Source organism: Xenopus tropicalis, chromosome 5 (genome assembly GCF_000004195.4).
Source record: "Xenopus tropicalis strain Nigerian chromosome 5, UCB_Xtro_10.0, whole genome shotgun sequence".
Classification (NCBI taxonomy): domain Eukaryota; kingdom Metazoa; phylum Chordata; class Amphibia; order Anura; family Pipidae; genus Xenopus; species Xenopus tropicalis.
The window spans coordinates 162,320,141-162,343,530 of NC_030681.2; the positions used below are offsets into that span (position 1 = coordinate 162,320,141).

Genomic DNA, 23,390 nt, shown 5'->3' on the forward strand with positions numbered 1-23,390 from the left:
AAGCCAAACGGGTCTCTTGGGGGAACGGAGACTCCCAGTGTAAAGGGGAAGGGCACCCTAATGTTGGGCACCCTAATATCAGGCACCCTAATGTCGGGCACCCCCAAGTGACTAACCGCTTACCTTGTACCCCGGGCTGCTGCCCCCGTTAGGAGAAAACTGCCCCAGCCCGGGGTACCTGTGAGCCTCTCCTCATCTTCCCGCCAAATTTACTGAAATGGGCGTGGCATTAAGGGGTGTGGTCACACATTTCCGTTATCAATATGTTGGGAGGTAGGAAATACCCACAGGGGAATCATGCCTTCCCCAGGCAGTACCTGCCCCATGACATGCTGCCCCCTAGGGGTTACACTGCAGCCCACAGGCCCCTGGGAGTCCCATAGGGTTTGCCAGGCGGATTACTGGGGCCGCTGTGGGGCAATTACTATGAGGGGGCAATAGAATTCGTGACGAATCCCTCAGGGAATGAGGCAGAAGCGCCCGGAGCTGCGTAACCATGGTGACGTTAGAGTACGGAAGAGACGCCGTGCGTGATGACGTCAGTTCGTTACTGCGCTTTCTGTTCCGGAGCGCGAAGGTAAGTCGCTCGCAGAGGTCACCATGGTAACGGGACAGACAGCGGCTCACTTACAGGCGTTATACCGAGAGAGCCGCCCCTTTAGCGCCTCCCCTACCCCCTGTGGCACCCCCGGAGATACCTACTCACTCCCCCCCCCTGCAATAAGGGACCCCACGTGTGTCTGCCCCGCCCCCTCACAGCCACGCCCCTTTGCCTGCTCTTACAGTTTCCTTAGTGGCTTGTGGCTTCAGGCAGAGAGAATGCGCCTATACACGGGTCTGTCCTGCCGGCATGCCTCCCAACGTGTGACAAGCAGAAGGAGGGACAAAAAAATGTGAGACCACACCCACTTTTTGGCCACGCCCCCCAAACAGGCCCATTTTACAAAACCACACCTGAAAAGCATAACGTACACAAAGCCACCAGAAGACATGGGGCCCAATCATTTTATGACACATTGTGGCCCTAAGGGTTTCATTACGCTCTGTGGCACCTGTACTTAGTGGCAGACTCATGGCGGGCATTGGTAGCCAGGGGTTATGTTATGCATTGGCGCTAGAGCAGGGACCCCCTAAAATATTGCTGCTCCTCCCCCAGTGTCCCCATACTATGGGCTGCTCCTCACTGCAGCATCCAACCAACATCCTCCAGCTCCCCCCAGCATCCACCAGCATCCTCCAGCTCCCCCCAGCGTCCTTCCCAACATCCTCCAGCTCCCCCCAGCATCCACCAGCATCCTCCAGCTCCCCCCAGCGTCCTTCCCAACATCCTCCAGCTCCCCCCAGCATCCTCCAGCTCCCCCCAGCGTCCTCCCCAACATCCTCCAGCTTCCCCAACATCCACCCAACATCCTCCAGCTCCTCCCAGCGTCCTCCCCAACATCCTCCAGCTCCCCCCAGCGTCCTCCCCAACATCCTCCAGCTCCCCCCAGCATCCATCCAACATCCTCCAGCGTCCTCCCCAACATCCTCCAGCTCCCCCAGCGTCCTCCCCAACATCCTCCAGCTCCCCCCAGCATCCACCCAACATCCTCCAGCTCCCCCCAGCGTCCTTCCCAACATCCTCCAGCTCCCCCCAGCGTCCTTCCCAACATCCTCCAGCTCCCCCCAGCGTCCTCCCCAACATCCTCCAGCTCCCCCCAGCATCCATCCAACATCCTCCAGCTCCCCCCAGCATCCTCCCCAACATCCTCCAGCTCCCCCCAGCGTCCTCCCCAACATCCTTCAGCTCCCCCCAACATCCACCCAACATCCTCCAGCTCCCCCAGCGTCCTCCCCAACATCCTCCAGCTCCCCCCAGCGTCCTCCCCAACATCCTCCAGCTTAGTGCTGGGCGGTATACCGGTAAAAACCGATCACCGTTTTTTTTTTTTAAACCGATATGAATTTTCTACATACCCCCATACCGGTATGCGTGAATACTTCCGGGTGCGCGCGTGACGTCAGCGCGCACACTCTACAAAAGCGCCATCGCTAGGACGCATTCAGAGTCGGATACCAATGTGAGCTGTCGGGGGGTGCCTGGCCAGTAATTATATTTTATGTGAAGGGGATGGGGGGGTGTTTGGGGTGGGGGTGGGTGGGTTATACTTATGTGAAGGGGATGGGGTTGTGTTTGGGGGGGGTGGGATAGGGTGGGGGGTTATATTTATGTGAAGGGGATGGGGGGGTGTTTGGGGTGGGGTGGGGTGGGGGGGTGTGTGCGGGTGGGGGGTGTTTGGGGTGGGGTGGGCGCGGTTGGGGGGGTGTTTGGGGTGGGGGGGTGCGTGTGGATGGGGGGGTGGGGGGGCTGCGTGCGGATGGGGGGGTGGCGGGGGGGTGCGGGTGGCGGGTGTTTGGGGTGGTCACCTAATCATGCATGGGGGAAAAAAAATACCGTCAAATACCGTGATACCGATATAATTTTGAAAAATACCGTGATATAAATTTTTGGTCATACCGCCCAGCACTACTCCAGCTCCCCCCAGCATCCACCCAACATCCTTCAGCTCCCCCCAGTGTCCTCCCCAACATCCTCCAGCTCCCCCCAGCGTCCTCCCCAACATCCTTCAGCTTCCCCCAGCATCCACCCAACATCCTCCAGCTCCCCCCAGCATCCTCCCCAACATCCTCCAGCTCCCCCCAGCGTCCTCCCCAACATCCTTCAGCTGCCCCTTACCTTCCTCCAGCTCCTCCCAGCGTCCTCCCCAACATCCTTCAGCTCCCCCAGCATCCTCCCCAACATTCTTCAGCTGCCCCTTACCTTCCTCCAGCTCCTCCCAGCGTCCTCTCCAACATCCTTCAGCTCTCCCAGCGTCCTCCCCAACATTCTTCAGCTCCCCCAGCGTCCTCCCCAACATCCTCCAGCTCCCGCAGCATCCAGCCAACATCCTCCAGCTTCCCCCAGCATCCCACCCAACATCCTCCAGCTGTCCCTTACCTTCCTCCAGCTCTTCCCAGTGTCCTCCCCAACATCCTTCAGCTTCCCCCAGTGTCCTCCCCAACATCCTCCAGCTCCCTAGCGTCCTCCCCAATATCCTTCAGCTTCCCCCAGCATCCACCCAACATCCTCCAGCTCCCCCCAGCGTCCTCCCCAACATCCTCCAGCTCCCCCCAGTGTCCTCCCCAACATCCTTCAGCTGCCCCTTACCTTCCTCCAGCTTCTCCCAGCGTCCTCCCCAACATCCTTCAGCTCCCCCAGCGTCCTCCCCAACATCCTCCAGCTCCCCCAGCGTCCTCCCCAACATCCTCCAGCTCCCCCAGCATCCTCCCCAACATCCTCCAGCTCCCCCAGCATCCTCCCCAACATCCTCCAGCTCCCCCAGCATCCTCCCCAACATCCTTCAGCTGCCCCTTACCTTCCTCCAGCTGCCTCCCAGGGTCCTCCAGCTGCCCCTTACCTTCCTCCAGTGTCTTCCCCAGCATCCCCCTGCTTTCTGCGGCTCCCCCTGCTCCTACCACCATCCGGCTGCACCCCAGGGCTCTTCTTCTTCTCCTCGTGATGTCACACACGCAAGGCTCTTGTTAGCGCCGCAGCTTCTGCACTGTGAAGGCCTTTATGTTAGAACTAAACTGAGCGGCGTATAAGCTGCGGCGCTAAGGGGAGCCATGTGATGTCACCGGAGCGGAGACCTTTAAAAGCGGGACAGATCTGTGTCACTCCGGGACTGCGGGACGGGGTAGCGTAAAGCGGGACAGTTGGGAGGTATGCCTGCGGGTCTCCATGGCAACGTATGGGCACTTTCAACTCTTATCCCCCCCTTAACATGGAACCTCCTTTCCTCTAATCTGATTGGCTCCCTCCTGTCTGCTGGGAGGGGCTACTGGGGAATTAAGCATCAGAGAGTTTATTGTATGGTCCCCTTATATATTTATATATAGTGACCCCCCCCTTATATATTTATATATAGTGACCCCCCCTTATATATTTATATATAGTGACCCCCCCTTATATATTTATATATAGTGACCCCCTCCCCCCTTAACTGCCCCCCCAGTGTAACCAATCCCAACTGGGCCAGCCTTTCCCCATAACTGAGCCCATTCCCTTTATCAGCTTAGTCGCTCTTCCCTGTACTTTCTCTATTTCATTACTGCCCCCCCCTTATATATTTATATATAGTGACCCCCCCCCCTTAACTGCCCCCCCCCCCCCCCCAGTGTAACCAATCCCAACTGGGCCAGCCTTTCCCCATAACTGAGCCCTTTCCCTTTATCAGCTTAGTCGCTCTTCCCTGTACTTTCTCTATTTCATTACTGCCCCCCCTTATATATTTATATATAGTGACCCCCCCTTAACTGCCCCCCCCCCCCCCAGTGTAACCAATCCCAACTGGGCCAGCCTTTCCCCATAACTGAGCCCATTCCCTTTATCAGTTTAGTCGCTCTTCCCTGTACTTTCTCTATTTCATTACTGCCCCCCCTTATATATTTATATATAGTGACCCCCCCTTAACTGCCCCCCCCCCCCCAGTGTAACCAATCCCAACTGGGCCAGCCTTTCCCCATAACTGAGCCCATTCCCTTTATCAGCTTAGTCGCTCTTCCCTGTACTTTCTCTATTTCATTACTGCCCCCCCTTATATATTTATATATAGTGACCCCCCCTTAACTGGCCCCCCCCCCCCCAGTGTAACCAATCCCAACTGGGCCAGCCTTTCCCCATAACTGAGCCCATTCCCTTTATCAGCTTAGTCGCTCTTCCCTGTACTTTCTCTATTTCATTACTGCCCCCCCTTATATATTTATATATAGTGACCCCCCCCCTTAACTGCCCCCCCCCCCCCCCAGTGTAACCAATCCAACTGGGCCAGCCTTTCCCCATAACTGAGCCCATTCCCTTTATCAGCTTAGTCGCTCTTCCCTGTACTTTCTCTATTTCATTACTGCCCCCCTTATATATTTATATATAGTGACCCCCCCCTTAACTGGCCCCCCCCCCCCAGTGTAACCAATCCCAACTGGGCCAGCCTTTCCCCATAACTGAGCCCATTCCCTTTATCAGCTTAGTCGCTCTTCCCTGTACTTTCTCTATTTCATTACTGCCCCCCCCTTATATATTTATATATAGTGACCCCCCCCCTTAACTGCCCCCCCCCCCCCCCCCAGTGTAACCAATCCCAACTGGGCCAGCCTTTCCCCATAACTGAGCCCATTCCCTTTATCAGCTTAGTCGCTCTTCCCTGTACTTTCTCTATTTCATTACTGCCCCCCCTTATATATTTATATATAGTGACCCCCCCTTAACTGCCCCCCCCCCCAGTGTAACCAATCCCAACTGGGCCAGCCTTTCCCCATAACTGAGCCCATTCCCTTTATCAGCTTAGTCGCTCTTCCCTGTACTTTCTCTATTTCATTACTGCCCCCCCTTATATATTTATATATAGTGACCCCCCCCTTAACTGCCCCCCCCCCCCAGTGTAACCAATCCCAACTGGGCCAGCCTTTCCCCATAACTGAGCCCATTCCCTTTATCAGCTTAGTCGCTCTTCCCTGTACTTTCTCTATTTCATTACTGCCCCCCCTTATATATTTATATATAGTGACCCCCCCCCTTAACTGCCCCCCCCCCCCCAGTGTAACCAATCCCAACTGGGCCAGCCTTTCCCCATAACTGAGCCCATTCCCTTTATCAGCTTAGTCGCTCTTCCCTGTACTTTCTCTATTTCATTACTGCCCCCCTTATATATTTATATATAGTGACCCCCCCTTAACTGCCCCCCCCCCCAGTGTAACCAATCCCAACTGGGCCAGCCTTTCCCCATAACTGAGCCCATTCCCTTTATCAGCTTAGTCGCTCTTCCCTGTACTTTCTCTATTTCATTACTGCCCCCCCTTATATATTTATATATAGTGACCCCCCCCCCCCCTTAACTGCCCCTTCCCCAGTGTAACCAATCCCAACTGGGCCAGCCATTTCCCCGATTATAGGGTCTGTGCCCTGCAATGTGGATAAAGAATAGGGACTCTGCTCTCATTGGGCCCCATTGCATTACTAGAGCCAGGGTAAGTGCAATGGATGAGACTGGGAGGGTTTACTTGCCCTTTGCTTGTCCCACAGGAGGAATGGCCGGGCTGTGGAGGGCCTACCAGAGGCTGCTGGCTGCACATCCATGGAAAGTACAAATCCTCACAGCGGGTGAGCTGACCAATAGGGAATGAGATAGGGAGATAGACGTATATATATCCCTGGGCTTGGAATCCCTCTGTGGCTGCTCCTGGGACCCTCCTGCCCTACTAGCCCCAGGCCTAGACAAGGGATAAGGCTCAGTTGGCCTTTAGTGCTTAGTGGACATAACGAGTGCAGAGAGACTTCAGGTAACAGACATTGGGGGGCTCTTCCCTCCTTGTCGGTGCTCTGTGCCCCCCCCAGCTGATCCCCAAAGTCCCAATAGAAAGGCAGAAGAACCCCATTACCTGCAGTGAATTCATTCAGGGTACCGGTTACACCACATGTTTTGGGTCAGTGCTCTTTATTAAGTCTACAGAGACCATAAACCCCGGATCCTTTAAAGGCCAATTGACCCACCAAACACTTATCATTGTGGGGGATCATTTAAAGTGACAGTGCATCATTAGTTAACTTGAGACATTTAAAGTGACAGTGCATCAATAAATAACCTAAAACCCACAGGAAAACAAGCGTATAAATGTACATTTCCGAGGGGCACTGTAGCTACTGAGCCCCACTGGGATGGAGAAACTGCCCCTGAGGCCTACCCAGGCTCATATACCCCCCCATGCCAGTACAGGCAGGAATTCACTGCAGTTAATGGGCCAGAGTTCCTCTTCCTTTCTACCCAAATGTTGCTTTAAGGGCCATTCCTGCTGTTACTGATGCTTTAACGGGAGGTTTGGCCACTAGCAAGACCCAGGGGCCACATGAGGAATGAGCTGCCGGGGCCTCAGGGGCAGTTACTGTGAGGGGGGGGCGGTTATCAGCAACTAAGAACTGCATTGGTCCCTTTCCCATTTCTAGGGTCCCTAATGGGCGTCGGCGATGTGATTTCCCAGCAGCTGGTGGAAAGAAAGGGCCTGAAGGGCCACAGCATTGAGAGGACTGTGAAAATGATGGGGATTGGCTTCTGCTTCGTGGTAAGTGATTCCTGTGTGGCCCCCTCCTGCTCTGGCTCCGCCCTCAATACAGCTTCCTGCCCCAGCTCCTCCCATCTTCCATATTTTACCCACACCTGCTTCCTGCCCCAGCCCCCCTATCTTCCATATTTTACCCACACCTGCTTCCTGCCCCAGCCCCCCCATCTTCCATATTTTACCCACACCTGCTTCCTGCCCCAGCCCCCCCATCTTCCATATTTTACCCACACCTGCTTCCTGCCCCAGCCCCCCCATCTTCCATATTTTACCCACACCTGCTTCCTGCCCCAGCCCCCCCTATCTTCCATATTTTACCCACACCTGCTTCCTGCCCCAGCCCCCCCTATCTTCCATATTTTACCCACACCTGCTTCCTGCCCCAGCCCCCCCTATCTTCCATATTTTACCCACACCTGCTTCCTGCCCCAGCCCCCCATCTTCCATATTTTACCCACACCTGCTTTCTGCCCCAGCCCCCCCATCTTCCATATTTTACCCACACCTGCTTCCTGCCCCAGCCCCCCCTATCTTCCATATTTTACCCACACCTGCTTTCTGCCCCAGCCCCCCCTATCTTCCATATTTTACCCACACCTGCTTTCTGGCCCAGCCCCCCCTATCTTCCATATTTTACCCACACCTGCTTTCTGGCCCAGCCCCCCCTATCTTCCATATTTTACCCACACCTGCTTCCTGCCCCAGCCCCCCATCTTCCATATTTTACCCACACCTGCTTCCTGCCCCAGCTCCTCCCACCTTCCATATTTTACCCACACCTGCTTCCTGCCCCAGCTCCTCCCACCTTCCATATTTTACCCACACCTGCTTCCTGCCCCAGCTCCTCCCACCTTCCATATTTTACCCACACCTGCTTCCTGCCCCAGCTCCTCCCACCTTCCATATTTTACCCACACCTGCTTCCTGCCCCAGCCCCCCCTATCTTCCATATTTTACCCACACCTGCTTTCTGCCCCAGCCCCCCCATCTTCCATATTTTACCCACACCTGCTTCCTGCCCCAGCTCCTCCCACCTTCCATATTTTACCCACACCTGCTTCCTGCCCCAGCTCCTCCCACCTTCCATATTTTACCCACACCTGCTTCCTGCCCCAGCTCCTCCCACCTTCCATATTTTACCCACACCTGCTTCCTGCCCCAGCTCCTCCCACCTTCCATATTTTACCCACACCTGCTTCCTGCCCCAGCTCCTCCCACCTTCCATATTTTACCCATGGCTGCTTTCTGCCCCGGGTCCTGCTGTGCTTGTTGTGTTCCCGGAGCAGATACGCTCTATAATATCTATATAAAGCCTGCCTGGATATAAGATTGCATGGATATACATTGCATTTCTGGGAGATCACACCATTACCACCATTACATGACCACTTGCAGTTCTAATTCTCACCACCTTGAGCCAAGGGGCAGCGTTTCCCATAGGAATTCATTGGGCCAGGGCCATCTGGTGCCTCCCAGACATGGGGCAGCCCTGCCACATTGTCTCCTCCATGGGCCTCTGTTGGTCTCTTCCTGTTGGGCAACTTTAGTTAGTTTGGCTTGTGCCCCCCAGGGCCCGGTGGTCGGTGGCTGGTACAAGATTCTCGATCGTATTGTTCCGGGGAGCAGCAAAACGGTTGCACTGAAGAAGATGCTTCTGGATCAGGTAAAGCACAACTCTCCTGTAATTTATATTTGGGGGGCTACAGAGGTGCAGTGCAGCCCCTTCCATATAACCATCTGAGCTCAAATTGTGCCCCTTATAGGCAAGCAGGGGTACTTCAAATGAGTCCCCCCTCTCGGCTCTTAGATTGGCCTCCCCTATCCCCCATTCTGTTCCCTGGATACACAAGCAGTGTCGTGTCCCCCCCCCCTCAGCTCCTAGATTGGCCTCCCCTATCCCCCATTCTGTTCCCTGGATACACATGCAGTGTCCCCCCCCCCCCTCAGCTCTTAGATTGGCCTCCCCTATCCCCCATTCTGTTCCCTGGATACACATGCAGTGTCCCCCCCCCCCTCAGCTCTTAGATTGGCCTCCCCTATCCCCCATTCTGTTCCCTGGATACACAAGCAGTGTCGTGTCCCCCCCCCCTCAGCTCCTAGATTGGCCTCCCCTATCCCCCATTCTGTTCCCTGGATACACATGCAGTGTCCCCCCCCCCCCCCCTCAGCTCTTAGATTGGCCTCCCCTATCCCCCATTCTGTTCCCTGGATACACATGCAGTGTCCCGTCCCCCCCCCTCAGCTCCTAGATTGGCCTCCCCTATCCCCCATTCTGTTCCCTGGATACACATGCAGTGTCCCCCCCCCCTCAGCTCTTAGATTGGCCTCCCCTATCCCCCATTCTGTTCCCTGGATACACATTCAGTGTCGTGTGTCCCCCCCTCAGCTCCTAGATTGGCCTCCCCTATCCCCCATTCTGTTCCCTGGATACACATGCAGTGTCCCCCCCCCCCCTCAGCTCTTAGATTGGCCTCCCCTATCCCCCATTCTGTTCCCTGGATACACATGCAGTGTCGTGTCCCCCCTCAGCTCTTAGATTGGCCTCCCCTATCCCCCATTCTGTTCCCTGGATACACATGCAGTGTCCCCCCCCCCCCCCCTCAGCTCTTAGATTGGCCTCCCCTATCCCCCATTCTGTTCCCTGGATACACATGCAGTGCCCCCCCCCCCCTCAGCTCTTAGATTGGCCTCCCCTATCCCCCATTCTGTTCCCTGGATACACATGCAGTGTCGTGTCCCCCCCTCAGCTCTTAGATTGGCCTCCCCTATCCCCCATTCTGTTCCCTGGATACACATGCAGTGTCCCCCCCCCCCTCAGCTCCTAGATTGGCCTCCCCTATCCCCATTCTGTTCCCTGGATACACATGCAGTGTCCCCCCCCCCCCTCAGCTCTTAGATTGGCCTCCCCTATCCCCCATTCTGTTCCCTGGATACACATGCAGTGTCGTGTCCCCCCCCCCTCAGCTCCTAGACTGGCCTCCCCTATCCCCCATTCTGTTCCCTGGATACACATGCAGTGTCCCCCCCCCTCAGCTCCTAGATTGGCCTCCCCTATCCCCCATTCTGTTCCCTGGATACACATGCAGTGTCCCCCCCCCTCAGCTCTTAGATTGGCCTCCCCTATCCCCCATTCTGTTCCCTGGATACACATGCAGTGCCCCCCCCTCAGCTCTTAGATTGGCCTCCCCTATCCCCCATTCTGTTCCCTGGATACACATGCAGTGCCCCCCCCCTCAGCTCTTAGATTGGCCTCCCCTATCCCCCATTCTGTTCCCTGGATACACATGCAGTGCCCCCCCCCAGCTCTTAGATTGGCCTCCCCTATCCCCCATTCTGTTCCCTGGATACACATGCAGTGCCCCCCCCCCCCCCCCAGCTCTTAGATTGGCCTCCCCTATCCCCCATTCTGTTCCCTGGATACACATGCAGTGCCCCCCCCCCCCCCAGCTCTTAGATTGGCCTCCCCTATCCCCCATTCTGTTCCCTGGATACACATGCAGTGCCCCCCCCCCCCTCAGCTCTTAGATTGGCCTCCCCTATCCCCCATTCTGTTCCCTGGATACACATGCAGTGCCCCCCCCCTCAGCTCTTAGATTGGCCTCCCCTATCCCCCATTCTGTTCCCTGGATACACATGCAGTGCCCCCCCCCCTCAGCTCTTAGATTGGCCTCCCCTATCCCCCATTCTGTTCCCTGGATACACATGCAGTGTCCCCCCCCCCCCCCTCAGCTCTTAGATTGGCCTCCCCTATCCCCCATTCTGTTCCCTGGACACACATGCAGTGTCCCCCCCCCCCTCAGCTCTTAGATTGGCCTCCCCTATCCCCCATTCTGTTCCCTGGATACACATGCAGTGTCCCCCCCCCCCCTCAGCTCTTAGATTGGCCTCCCCTATCCCCCATTCTGTTCCCTGGATACACATGCAGTGTCCCCCCCCCCTCAGCTCTTAAGATTGGCCTCCCCTATCCCCCATTCTGTTCCCTGGATACACATGCAGTGTGTCCCCCCCCCCCTCAGCTCTTAGATTGGCCTCCCCTATCCCCCATTCTGTTCCCTGGAATACACATGGCAGTGTCCCCCCCCCCCCCTCAGCTCTTAGATTGGCCTCCCCTATCCCCCATTCTGTTCCCTGGATACACATGCAGTGTCCCCCCCCCCCCCCTCAGCTCTTAGATTGGCCTCCCCTATCCCCCATTCTGTTCCCTGGATACACATGCAGTGTCCCCCCCCCCCCCCTCAGCTCTTAGATTGGCCTCCCCTATCCCCCATTCTGTTCCCTGGATACACATGCAGTGTCCCCCCCCCCCCTCAGCTCTTAGATTGGCCTCCCCTATCCCCCATTCTGTTCCCTGGATACACATGCAGTGTCCCCCCCCCCCCCTCAGCTCTTAGATTGGCCTCCCCTATCCCCATTCTGTTCCCTGGATACACATGCAGTGTCCCCCCCCCCCTCAGCTCTTAGATTGGCCTCCCCTATCCCCCATTCTGTTCCCTGGATACACATGCAGTGTCCCCCCCCCCCTCAGCTCTTAGATTGGCCTCCCCTATCCCCATTCTGTTCCCTGGATACACATGCAGTGTCCCCCCCCCCCTCAGCTCTTAGATTGGCCTCCCCTATCCCCCATTCTGTTCCCTGGATACACATGCAGTGTCCCCCCCCCCCCTCAGCTCTTAGATTGGCCTCCCCTATCCCCCATTCTGTTCCCTGGATACACATGCAGTGTCCCCCCCCCCCTCAGCTCTTAGATTGGCCTCCCCTATCCCCCATTCTGTTCCCTGGATACACATGCAGTGTCCCCCCCCCCCCCTCAGCTCTTAGATTGGCCTCCCCTATCCCCCATTCTGTTCCCTGGATACACATGCAGTGTCCCCCCCCCCTCAGCTCTTAGATTGGCCTCCCCTATCCCCCATTCTGTTCCCTGGATACACATGCAGTGTCCCCCCCCCCTCAGCTCTTAGATTGGCCTCCCCTATCCCCCATTCTGTTCCCTGGATACACATGCAGTGTCCCCCCCCCCCCTCAGCTCTTAGATTGGCCTCCCCTATCCCCCATTCTGTTCCCTGGATACACATGCAGTGTCCCCCCCCCCCTCAGCTCTTAGATTGGCCTCCCCTATCCCCCATTCTGTTCCCTGGATACACATGCAGTGTCCCCCCCCCTCAGCTCTTAGATTGGCCTCCCCTATCCCCATTCTGTTACCTGGATACACATGCAGTGCCCCCCCCCCTCAGCTCTTAGATTGGCCTCCCCTATCCCCATTCTGTTCCCTGGATACCATGCAGTGCCCCCCCCTCAGCTCTTAGATTGGCCCTCCCCTATCCCCCATTCTGTTCCCTGGATACACATGCAGTGCCCCCACCCCCTCAGCTCTTAGATTGGCCTCCCCTATCCCCCCATTCTGTTCCCTGGATACACATGGCAGTGCCCCCCCCCCCTCAGCTCTTAGATTGGCCTCCCTATCCCCCATTCTGTTCCCTGGATACACATGCAGTGTCCCCCCCCCCCCCCTCAGCTCTTAGATTGGCCTCCCCTATCCCCCATTCTGTTCCCTGGATACACATGCAGTGTCCCCCACCCCTCAGCTCTTAGATTGGCCTCCCCTATCCCCCATTCTGTTCCCTGGATACACATGCAGTGTCCCCCCCCCCCTCAGCTCTTAGATTGGCCTCCCCTATCCCCCATTCTGTTCCCTGGATACACATGCAGTGTCCCCCCCCCCCCTCAGCTCTTAGATTGGCCTCCCCTACCCCCCATTCTGTTCCCTGGATACACATGCAGTGTCCCCCCCCCCTCAGCTCTTAGATTGGCCTCCCCTATCCCCCATTCTGTTCCCTGGATACACATGCAGTGTCCCCCCCCCTCAGCTCTTAGATTGGCCTCCCCTATCCCCCATTCTGTTCCCTGGATACACATGCAGTGTCCCCCCCCCCTCAGCTCTTAGATTGGCCTCCCCTATCCCCCATTCTGTTCCCTGGATACACATGCAGTGTCCCCCCCCCTCAGCTCTTAGATTGGCCTCCCCTATCCCCCATTCTGTTCCCTGGATACACATGCAGTGTCCCCCCCCCCCCCTCAGCTCTTAGATTGGCCTCCCCTATCCCCCATTCTGTTCCCTGGATACACATGCAGTGTCCCCCCCCCTCAGCTCTTAGATTGGCCTCCCCTATCCCCCATTCTGTTCCCTGGATACACATGCAGTGTCCCCCCCCCCCTCAGCTCTTAGATTGGCCTCCCCTATCCCCCATTCTGTTCCCTGGATACACATGCAGTGTCCCCCCCCTCAGCTCTTAGATTGGCCTCCCCTATCCCCCATTCTGTTCCCTGGATACACATGCAGTGTCCCCCCCCCCCCTCAGCTCTTAGATTGGCCTCCCCTATCCCCCATTCTGTTCCCTGGATACACATGCAGTGTCCCCCCCCCCCTCAGCTCTTAGATTGGCCTCCCCTATCCCCCATTCTGTTCCTGGATACACATGCAGTGCCCCCCCCCCCTCAGCTCTTAGATTGGCCTCCCCTATCCCCCATTCTGTTCCCTGGATACACATGCAGTGTCCCCCCCCCCTCAGCTCTTAGATTGGCCTCCCCTATCCCCCATTCTGTTCCCTGGATACACATGCAGTGTCCCCCCCCCCCCTCAGGTCTTAGATTGGCCTCCCCTATCCCCCATTCTGTTCCCTGGATACACATGCAGTGCCCCCCCCCTCAGCTCTTAGATTGGCCTCCCTATCCCCCATTCTGTTCCCTGGATACACATGCAGTGCCCCCCCCCCCCCCCCCAGCTCTTAGATTGGCCTCCCCTATCCCCCATTCTGTTCCCTGGATACACATGCAGTGCCCCCCCCCCCCTCAGCTCTTAGATTGGCCTCCCCTATCCCCCATTCTGTTCCCTGGATACACATGCAGTGCCCCCCCCCCCCCCAGCTCTTAGATTGGCCTCCCCTATCCCCCATTCTGTTCCCTGGATACACATGCAGTGCCCCCCCCCCTCAGCTCTTAGATTGGCCTCCCCTATCCCCCATTCTGTTCCCTGGATACACATGCAGTGCCCCCCCCCCCCCCCCTCAGCTCTTAGATTGGCCTCCCCTATCCCCCAATCTGTTCCCTGGATACACATGCAGTGCCCCCCCCCCCTCAGCTCTTAGATTGGCCTCCCCTATCCCCCATTCTGTTCCCTGGATACACATGCAGTGCCCCCCCCCTCAGCTCTTAGATTGGCCTCCCCTATCCCCCATTCTGTTCCCTGGATACACATGCAGTGTCCCCCCCCCCCCTCAGCTCTTAGATTGGCCTCCCCTATCCCCCATTCTGTTCCCTGGATACACATGCAGTGTCATGTCCCCCCCCTCAGCTCTTAGATTGGCCTCCCCTATCCCCCATTCTGTTCCCTGGATACACATGCAGTGCCCCCCCCCCCCTCAGCTCTTAGATTGGCCTCCCCTATCCCCATTCTGTTCCCTGGATACACATGCAGTGCCCCCCCCCCTCAGCTCTTAGATTGGCCTCCCCTATCCCCCATTCTGTTCCCTGGATACACATGCAGTGCCCCCCCCCCCCTCAGCTCTTAGATTGGCCTCCCCTATCCCCCAATCTGTTCCCTGGATACACATGCAGTGCCCCCCCCCCCCCTCAGCTCTTAGATTGGCCTCCCCTATCCCCCAATCTGTTCCCTGGATACACATGCAGTGCCCCCCCCCTCAGCTCTTAGATTGGCCTCCCCTATCCCCCATTCTGTTCCCTGGATACACATGCAGTGCCCCCCCCCTCAGCTCTTAGATTGGCCTCCCCTATCCCCCATTCTGTTCCCTGGATACACATGCAGTGTCCCCCCCCCCCCCCCTCAGCTCTTAGATTGGCCTCCCCTATCCCCCATTCTGTTCCCTGGATACACATGCAGTGTCCCCCCCCCCCCCCCTCAGCTCTTAGATTGGCCTCCCCTATCCCCCATTCTGTTCCCTGGATACACATGCAGTGTCCCCCCCCCCTCAGCTCTTAGATTGGCCTCCCCTATCCCCCATTCTGTTCCCTGGATACACATGCAGTGTCCCCCCCCCCCCCTCAGCTCTTAGATTGGCCTCCCCTATCCCCCATTCTGTTCCCTGGATACACATGCAGTGTCATGTCCCCCCCCCTCAGCTCTTAGATTGGCCTCCCCTATCCCCCATTCTGTTCCCTGGATACACATGCAGTGCCCCCCCCCCCCCCCCCCTCAGCTCTTAGATTGGCCTCCCCTATCCCCATTCTGTTCCCTGGATACACATGCAGTGCCCCCCCCTCAGCTCTTAGATTGGCCTCCCCTATCCCCCATTCTGTTCCCTGGATACACATGCAGTGCCCCCCCCCCCCTCAGCTCTTAGATTGGCCTCCCCTATCCCCCATTCTGTTCCCTGGATACACATGCAGTGTCCCCCCCCCCCCTCAGCTCTTAGATTGGCCTCCCCTATCCCCCATTCTGTTCCCTGGATACACATGCAGTGTCCCCCCCCCCCTCAGCTCTTAGATTGGCCTCCCCTATCCCCCATTCTGTTCCCTGGATACACATGCAGTGTCATGTCCCCCCCCCTCAGCTCTTAGATTGGCCTCCCCTATCCCCCATTCTGTTCCCTGGATACACATGCAGTGCCCCCCCCCCCCCCCTCAGCTCTTAGATTGGCCTCCCCTATCCCCCATTCTGTTCCCTGGATACACATGCAGTGCCCCCCCTCAGCTCTTAGATTGGCCTCCCCTATCCCCCATTCTGTTCCCTGGATACACATGCAGTGCCCCCCCTCAGCTCTTAGATTGGCCTCCCCTATCCCCATTCTGTTCCCTGGATACACATGCAGTGCCCCCCCCTCAGCTCTTAGATTGGCCTCCCCTATCCCCCATTCTGTTCCCTGGATACACATGCAGTGCCCCCCCCCCCCCCCCAGCTCTTAGATTGGCCTCCCCTATCCCCCATTCTGTTCCCTGGATACACATGCAGTGCCCCCCCCCCCCCTCAGCTCTTAGATTGGCCTCCCCTATCCCCCATTCTGTTCCCTGGATACACATGCAGTGTCCCCCCCCCCTCAGCTCCTAGATTGGCCTCCCCTATCCCCCATTCTGTTCCCTGGATACACATGCAGTGCCCCCCCCCCCCCCCTCAGCTCTTAGATTGGCCTCCCCTATCCCCCAATCTGTTCCCTGGATACACATGCAGTGCCCCCCCCCCCCTCAGCTCTTAGATTGGCCTCCCCTATCCCCCAATCTGTTCCCTGGATACACATGCAGTGTCCCCCCCCCCCCTCAGCTCCTAGATTGGCCTCCCCTATCCCCCATTCTGTTCCCTGGATACACATGCAGTGCCCCCCCCCTCAGCTCTTAGATTGGCCTCCCCTATCCCCCATTCTGTTCCCTGGATACACATGCAGTGCCCCCCCCCCTCAGCTCTTAGATTGGCCTCCCCTATCCCCCATTCTGTTCCCTGGATACACATGCAGTGTCCCCCCCCCCCCCCCTCAGCTCTTAGATTGGCCTCCCCTATCCCCCATTCTGTTCCCTGGATACACATGCAGTGTCCCCCCCCCCCTCAGCTCTTAGATTGGCCTCCCCTATCCCCCATTCTGTTCCCTGGATACACATGCAGTGTCATGTCCCCCCCCCTCAGCTCTTAGATTGGCCTCCCCTATCCCCCATTCTGTTCCCTGGATACACATGCAGTGCCCCCCCCCCCCCCTCAGCTCTTAGATTGGCCTCCCCTATCCCCCATTCTGTTCCCTGGATACACATGCAGTGCCCCCCCCTCAGCTCTTAGATTGGCCTCCCCTATCCCCCATTCTGTTCCCTGGATACACATGCAGTGCCCCCCCCCCCCCCCCCCCCCCCCCCAGCTCTTAGATTGGCCTCCCCTATCCCCCATTCTGTTCCCTGGATACACATGCAGTGCCCCCCCCCCCCCTCAGCTCTTAGATTGGCCTCCCCTATCCCCCATTCTGTTGTTCTCATTATGGTACGAAGAGCTGACACTCAGAGCGCATTCAGGTTGTGGGGGTGTTGCAGTAAATAATCTCTCCCCGCAGGGCGCCTTCGCTCCTTGTTTCCTCGGCTGTTTCTTGTCCATTGCCGGCGCTCTCAACGGCCTCTCTGGGGAGCAGATCTGGGGGAAGCTGAAGAGGGTAAGTTTTAGTGTGTGGGGGGTAAGTCTCCCCTCAGTGCCTCCCAGAGACCCCAGAAGGGAAGTCGTATATTGGAACTGCATGGCTGTGACCTGGGGGTCCCCTGAACCCTACAATGGCACCCGACTTGCATAGGGGAAACCCACCCCCAAACGTGTGTGTTTGTGTACAATGCTGGGGTGCAGGCACACTGAAGGCACAGGGGGGCCCCAGGGCACTCTACAACTCTTTGCAGCTTTCAATTGGGGGTCACTGACCCCGGCAGCCAAACCCTATTGCTCTGTGAGGCTCCAGTTTTATTGTTCCTTTTTCACTTCAGCCCCTCCCCTATTCATAAACCAGTCTCTCATTTAAACCACTCCCTGGTTGCCAAGGTAATTTGGACCCTAGCAACCAGATAACTGCTGAAACACCAAATTGGAGAGCTGCTGGACAATAAGTGAAATAATTAAAAAAACAAAAATAATAAAAAATGAAGACCAATTGCAAATTGTCTCAGAATATCACTCACTTCATCATACTAAACCCTTTAAAGTTATAGGGACTGTAGATCCTCCGTGGCACTGGAAAGGGTTAATATCCATTCCCAGAAGCCCCTTGGTGCTTACAGGCTGGCAGTTGTAAGGGGCGGGGGGGCAGAGATCCAACCATACGTTAGGAATTCCCCTGTGATACTTTGGGTCACGGTGCGGCTGCAGCCCCCCCACTCGCCCCCATTCAATTTGGGAGGAACAGCGCTGAGTAAAGAGCGAGGGGGGGGGGCAGGGAGTTGCGCCGGGAACGTCACAGTCTGTGCCTGGGAACACGGAATCATTAAATAGAACAAATGGGGGTCACGGGAATCCATTAGTCGGGCAAACACGGGGGGATCCGCCGGCGCCTGTGTGCGACATCACAACAAGGAAACTCGCCTTAAATCAACAGAGGTGCGGGGGCTCTATTAGCGTGCAAATGTGCCCCCCTCCCACCTACTGGCACTGCCAAGGGCAAGTAAACCCAAATATATCTATATATATATATACACCTTAAATCAACAGAGGTGCGGGGGGTCTATTAGCGTGCAAATGTGCCCCCCTCCCACCTACTGGCACTGCCAAGGGCAAGTAAACCCAAATATATCTATATATATATATACACCTTAAATCAACAGAGGTGCGGGGGCTCTATTAGCGTGCAAATGTGCCCCCCTCCCACCTACTGGCACTGCCAAGGGCAAGTAAACCCAAATATATCTATATATATATACACCTTAAATCAACAGTGGTGCGGGGGGCTTCTATTAGCGTGCAAATGTGCCCCCCTCCCACCTACTGGCACTGCCAAGGGCAAGTAAACCCAAATATATCTATATATATATACACCTTAAATCAACAGTGGTGCGGGGGGTCTATTAGCGTGCAAATGTGCCCCCCTCCCACCTACTGGCACTGCCAAGGGCAAGTAAACCCAAATATATCTATATATATATATACACCTTAAATCAACAGAGGTGCGGGGGGTCTATTAGCGTGCAAATGTGCCCCCCTCCCACCTACTGGCACTGCCAAGGGCAAGTAAACCCAAATATATCTATATATATATATATACACCTGCCCAATATACACCCTTGCTGCTCTCTGCACTGCGAGTTCTGACTGTGTTACCATGGAAACAGCGTAGCAATATGCATGGGGGCAGATTTTCCATGATTATAACTGGTATTGGTTTATCTCTGCCCCTCTGCTATTTATTTGCCCCCAACATTCAGAGAAGTGGCTTATTAATTGTCAGGTTGCCCTATAATGTGTCCGAGGGTAATTATTCCCTTCATCACACACTACTTGTGACTCTAATTAAATAGGAGGGTTAGCTTGCCCTTTAAAGCTCTCATTGGCTATAGAGCCTAAGCCAGGGATCCCCACCCGGGGGCTGTTACAATCGGCCGCCTCTGATCCCTGCTGTAAAGTACAGTTAGGAAGATGTGCCATTGCCTTGCCCGCTTATTACCCCCCCATTGCTTTGCCCGCTTATTACCCCCCCATTGCTTTGCCCGCTTATTACCCCCCATTGCTTTGCCCGCTTATTACCCCCCCATTGCTTTGCCCGCTTATTACCCCCCCATTGCTTTGCCCGCTTATTACCCCCCATTGCTTTGCCCGCTTATTACCCCCCCATTGCTTTGCCCGCTTATTACCCCCCCATTGCTTTGCCCGCTTATTACCCCCCCATTGCTTTGCCCGCTTATTACCCCCCCATTGCTTTGCCCGCTTATTACCCCCCATTGCTTTGCCCGCTTATTACCCCCCATTGCTTTGCCCGCTTATTACCCCCCCATTGCTTTGCCCGCTTATTACCCCCCCATTGCTTTGCCCGCTTATTACCCCCCATTGCTTTGCCCGCTTATTACCCCCCATTGCTTTGCCCGCTTATTACCCCCCATTGCTTTGCCCGCTTATTACCCCCCCCATTGCTTTGCCCGCTTATTACCCCCCATTGCTTTGCCCGCTTATTACCCCCATTGCTTTGCCCGCTTATTACCCCCCCATTGCTTTGCCCGCTTATTACCCCCCCCATTGCTTTGCCCGCTTATTACCCCCCCCATTGCTTTGCCCGCTTATTACCCCCCATTTGCTTTGCCCGCTTATTACCCCCCATTTGCTTTGCCCGCTTATTACCCCCCATTGCTTTGCCCGCTTATTACCCCCCCATTGCTTTGCCCGCTTATTACCCCCCCATTGCTTGCCCGCTTATTACCCCCCATTGCTTGCCGCTTATTACCCCCATGCTTTGCCCGCTTATTACCCCCCATTGCTTTGCCCGCTTATTACCCCCCATTGCTTTTGCCCGCTTATTACCCCCCCCATTGCTTTGGCCCGCTTATTACCCCCCATTGCTTGCCCGCTTATTACCCCCCCATTGCTTTGCCCGCTTATTACCCCCCCCATTGCTTTTGCCCGCTTATTACCCCCCATTGCTTTGCCCGCTTATTACCCCCCATTGCTTTGCCCGCTTATTACCCCCTCCCCATTGCTTTGCCCGCTTATTACCCCCCCCCCCCGTAATTGAAATGCGTGCCCCGCCCCCCAACTGGGCCATGGGGAAATTTTCTTAAGAACGGTCCGTGGCGCAAATACGGTTGGTGACTGCTGCCCTAACTGCCATCTCTCCCCCTGCAGGACTACACGGATGCGCTGATAACCAATTATTATGTGAGTGTTACCCCCTGATGTACCCCCTGATGTACCCCCTGTGTGTGTCACATTCTGTAGCATTATGCCCTTCTATCCTGTGCCCCCCGACCCATCTATTCCCCCCCTTATTTGTGTCTTGCCCCACTTATCTCATATTTACCCTCTCTGCTGCCCTCCCTTATTCACTAGTCTCCCTTATCAACTGCCCCCCCCAGGGCTCAGTACCCCCCCCCCCCCCCCCCCGGGCTCACCTGTGGCTCATTCTTTCCTGCAGATCTGGCCGGCTGTGCAGGTTGCCAACTTTTATTTCATCCCATTGTATCACAGGTACGTGCCCTCCTGCCCCCTGGGGCTCATTATGCACCAGGGAGGAATATTACTATAGGCTGGGTTATACGGCACATGGGGCGGGTTTATACAGGCACATGGAGGCTGGGTTACATGGGGTCAGGGTTACACGGGCACATGGAGGCAGGGTTACACAGGCACATGGGGCAGGGTTACTCAGGCACATGGAGGCAGGGTTACACAGGCACATGGTGGCAAGGTTACACAGGCACATGGGGCAGGGTTACTCAGGCACATGGAGGCAGGGTTACACAGGCACATGGTGGCAGGGTTACTCAGGCACATGGAGGCAGGGTTACACGGGCACATGGGGCAGGGTTTCACGGGCACATGGGGGCTGGGTTACACGGGCACGTGGGGACAGGGTTACACGGGCACGTTGGGGCAGGGTTACACAAGCACGTGGAGGCAGGGTTACACGGGCACGTGGGGGCAGGGTTACACGGGCACGTGGGGGCAGGGTTACACGGGCACGTGGGGGCAGGGTTACACGGGCACGTGGGGGCAGGGTTACACGGGCACGTGGGGGCAGGGTTACACGGGCACGTGGGGGCAGGGTTACACGGGCACGTGGGGGCAGGGTTACACGGGCACGTGGGGGCAGGGTTACACGGGCACATGGGGACAGGGTTACATGGGCATGTGGGGGCAGGATTACATGGGGACAGGGTTACATGGGCATGTGGGGGCAGGATTACATGGGGACAGGGTTACACGGGCATGTGGGGGCAGGGTTACACAAGCACGTGGAGGCAGGGTTACACGGGCACGTGGGGGCAGGGTTACACAGGCACATGGAGGCAGGGTTACACGGGCATGTGGGGGCAGGGTTACACAAGCACGTGGAGGCAGGGTTACACGGGCACGTGGGGGCAGGGTTACACAGGCACATGGAGGTAGGGTTACACGGGTACATGGAGGCAGGGTTACATGGGCACATGGGGGAAGGGTTACACGGGCACATGGGGGGCAGGATTTATGTTCACACACACTCTGTAGGGTATTTTTTGGGATGGGTGAATAAGACTTTCTGTTCCCCCCCAGGTTGGCCGTTGTACAGTGCGTTGCCGTAATCTGGAATTCCTACCTGTCCTGGAAAGCCAATCAGTCCTGAGTGTGTGTCTGGGGCCCAATAACAGGGACATTCTGTGCCTTATAGTAACGGACTGATTGTATCTCAGGTCGGCCCAGTGGTACCTCCTGCCTGGGAATTGCTACCTTCCCCCACTTGCAATAAAGGCTTTGTATGTGTGGCCCCTTGTCAGTCCTGTCTGGGCCCCTCTGGGTCACATGATATACCTTCCTGGGCCGGTACCAGGAGTAAATGTATGTATGTTACTAATGCAAGGAGTCTGACTGGTACCGTGGGAGAGCTGGGGGTACTGGCACTGGGTATCTGAGGGAACGGGCCGGTACCAGGAGTAAATGTATGTATGTTACTAATGCAAGGAGTCTGACTGGTACCGTGGGAGAGCTGGGGGTACTGGCACTGGGTATCTGAGGGAACGGGCCGGTACCGGGAGTAAATGTATGTTACTAATGCAAGGAGTCTGACTGGTACCGTGGGAGAGCTGGGGGTACTGGCACTGGGTATCTGAGGGAACGGGCCGGTACCGGGAGTAAATGTATGTTACTAATGCAAGGAGTCTGACTGGTACCGTGGGAGAGCTGGGGGTACTGGCACTGGGTATCTGAGGGAACGGGCCGGTACCAGGAGTAAATGTATGTTACTAATGCAAGGAGTCTGACTGGTACCGTGGGAGAGCTGGGGGTACTGGCACTGGGTATCTGAGGGAACGGGCCGGTACCAGGAGTAAATGTATGTTACTAATGCAAGGAGTCTGACTGGTACCGTGGGAGAGCTGGGGGTACTGGCACTGGGTATCTGAGGGAACGGGCCGGTACCGGGAGTAAATGTATGTTACTAATGCAAGGAGTCTGACTGGTACCGTGGGAGAGCTGGGGGTACTGGCACTGGGTATCTGAGGGAACGGGCCGGTACCAGGAGTAAATGTATGTTACTAATGCAAGGAGTCTGACTGGTACCGTGGGAGAGCTGGGGGTACTGGCACTGGGTATCTGAGCAGAGAGGGGAGATATGGGGAGCAGAGAGGGGAGATATAAGGGGGGAAATGGGGGGCAGAGGGGGGATAACGGGAGGCAGAGTGGGGATGTGGGGAGCAGACGGTTGATATGGGGAGCAGAGAGGGGAGATATAATGGGGGCACAGAGGGGAGATATGGGAAGCAGAGGGGATATAACAGGGGGCAGAGAGGGGAGATAACGGGGGGTAGCGGGGGGAGATAACGCGGAGCAGAGGGGGCATAACGGGGGGGCAGAGAGGGGGAGATAACGCGGAGCAGAGGGGGGATAACGGGGGGCAGAGAGGGGGGATAACGGGGAGCAGAGGGGGGATAACGGGGGGCAGGGAGGGGGGATAACGGGGGGCAGAGAGGAGGGATAACGGGGAGCAGAGGGGGGATAACGGGGGGCAGGCAGGGGGGATAACGGGGGGCAGGGAGGGGGGATAACGGGGGGCAGAGAGGGGGGATAACGGGGAGCAGGGAGGGGGATAACGGGGGGCAGAGAGGGGGGATAACGGGGAGCAGAG

At 56.7% G+C, this 23,390-nt stretch overlaps 1 protein-coding gene across 2 annotated transcripts; it reads left to right on the top strand.

Annotated features, from left to right (window-relative positions):
* Nucleotides 1–567: 567 nt before the first annotated feature.
* mpv17 (MpV17 mitochondrial inner membrane protein) lies at nt 568–22,032 on the top strand. Of its 2 annotated transcripts, none has more exons than NM_001103053.1 (8): nt 568–577; nt 6,098–6,175; nt 7,016–7,131; nt 8,699–8,791; nt 17,166–17,261; nt 20,417–20,449; nt 20,706–20,758; nt 21,824–22,032. In NM_001103053.1, the coding sequence occupies exons 2-8, from the start codon at nt 6,103–6,105 to the stop codon at nt 21,891–21,893; spliced, it is 534 nt and encodes a 177-aa protein (NP_001096523.1). In that variant the 5' UTR covers nt 568–577; nt 6,098–6,102; the 3' UTR covers nt 21,894–22,032. The 2 variants fall into 2 exon arrangements, with proteins under 2 accessions (NP_001096523.1, XP_031757318.1); XM_031901458.1 differs by lacking the exon at nt 568–577 and adding an exon at nt 874–893.
* The last annotated feature ends 1,358 nt before the right edge of the window (nt 22,033–23,390 follow it).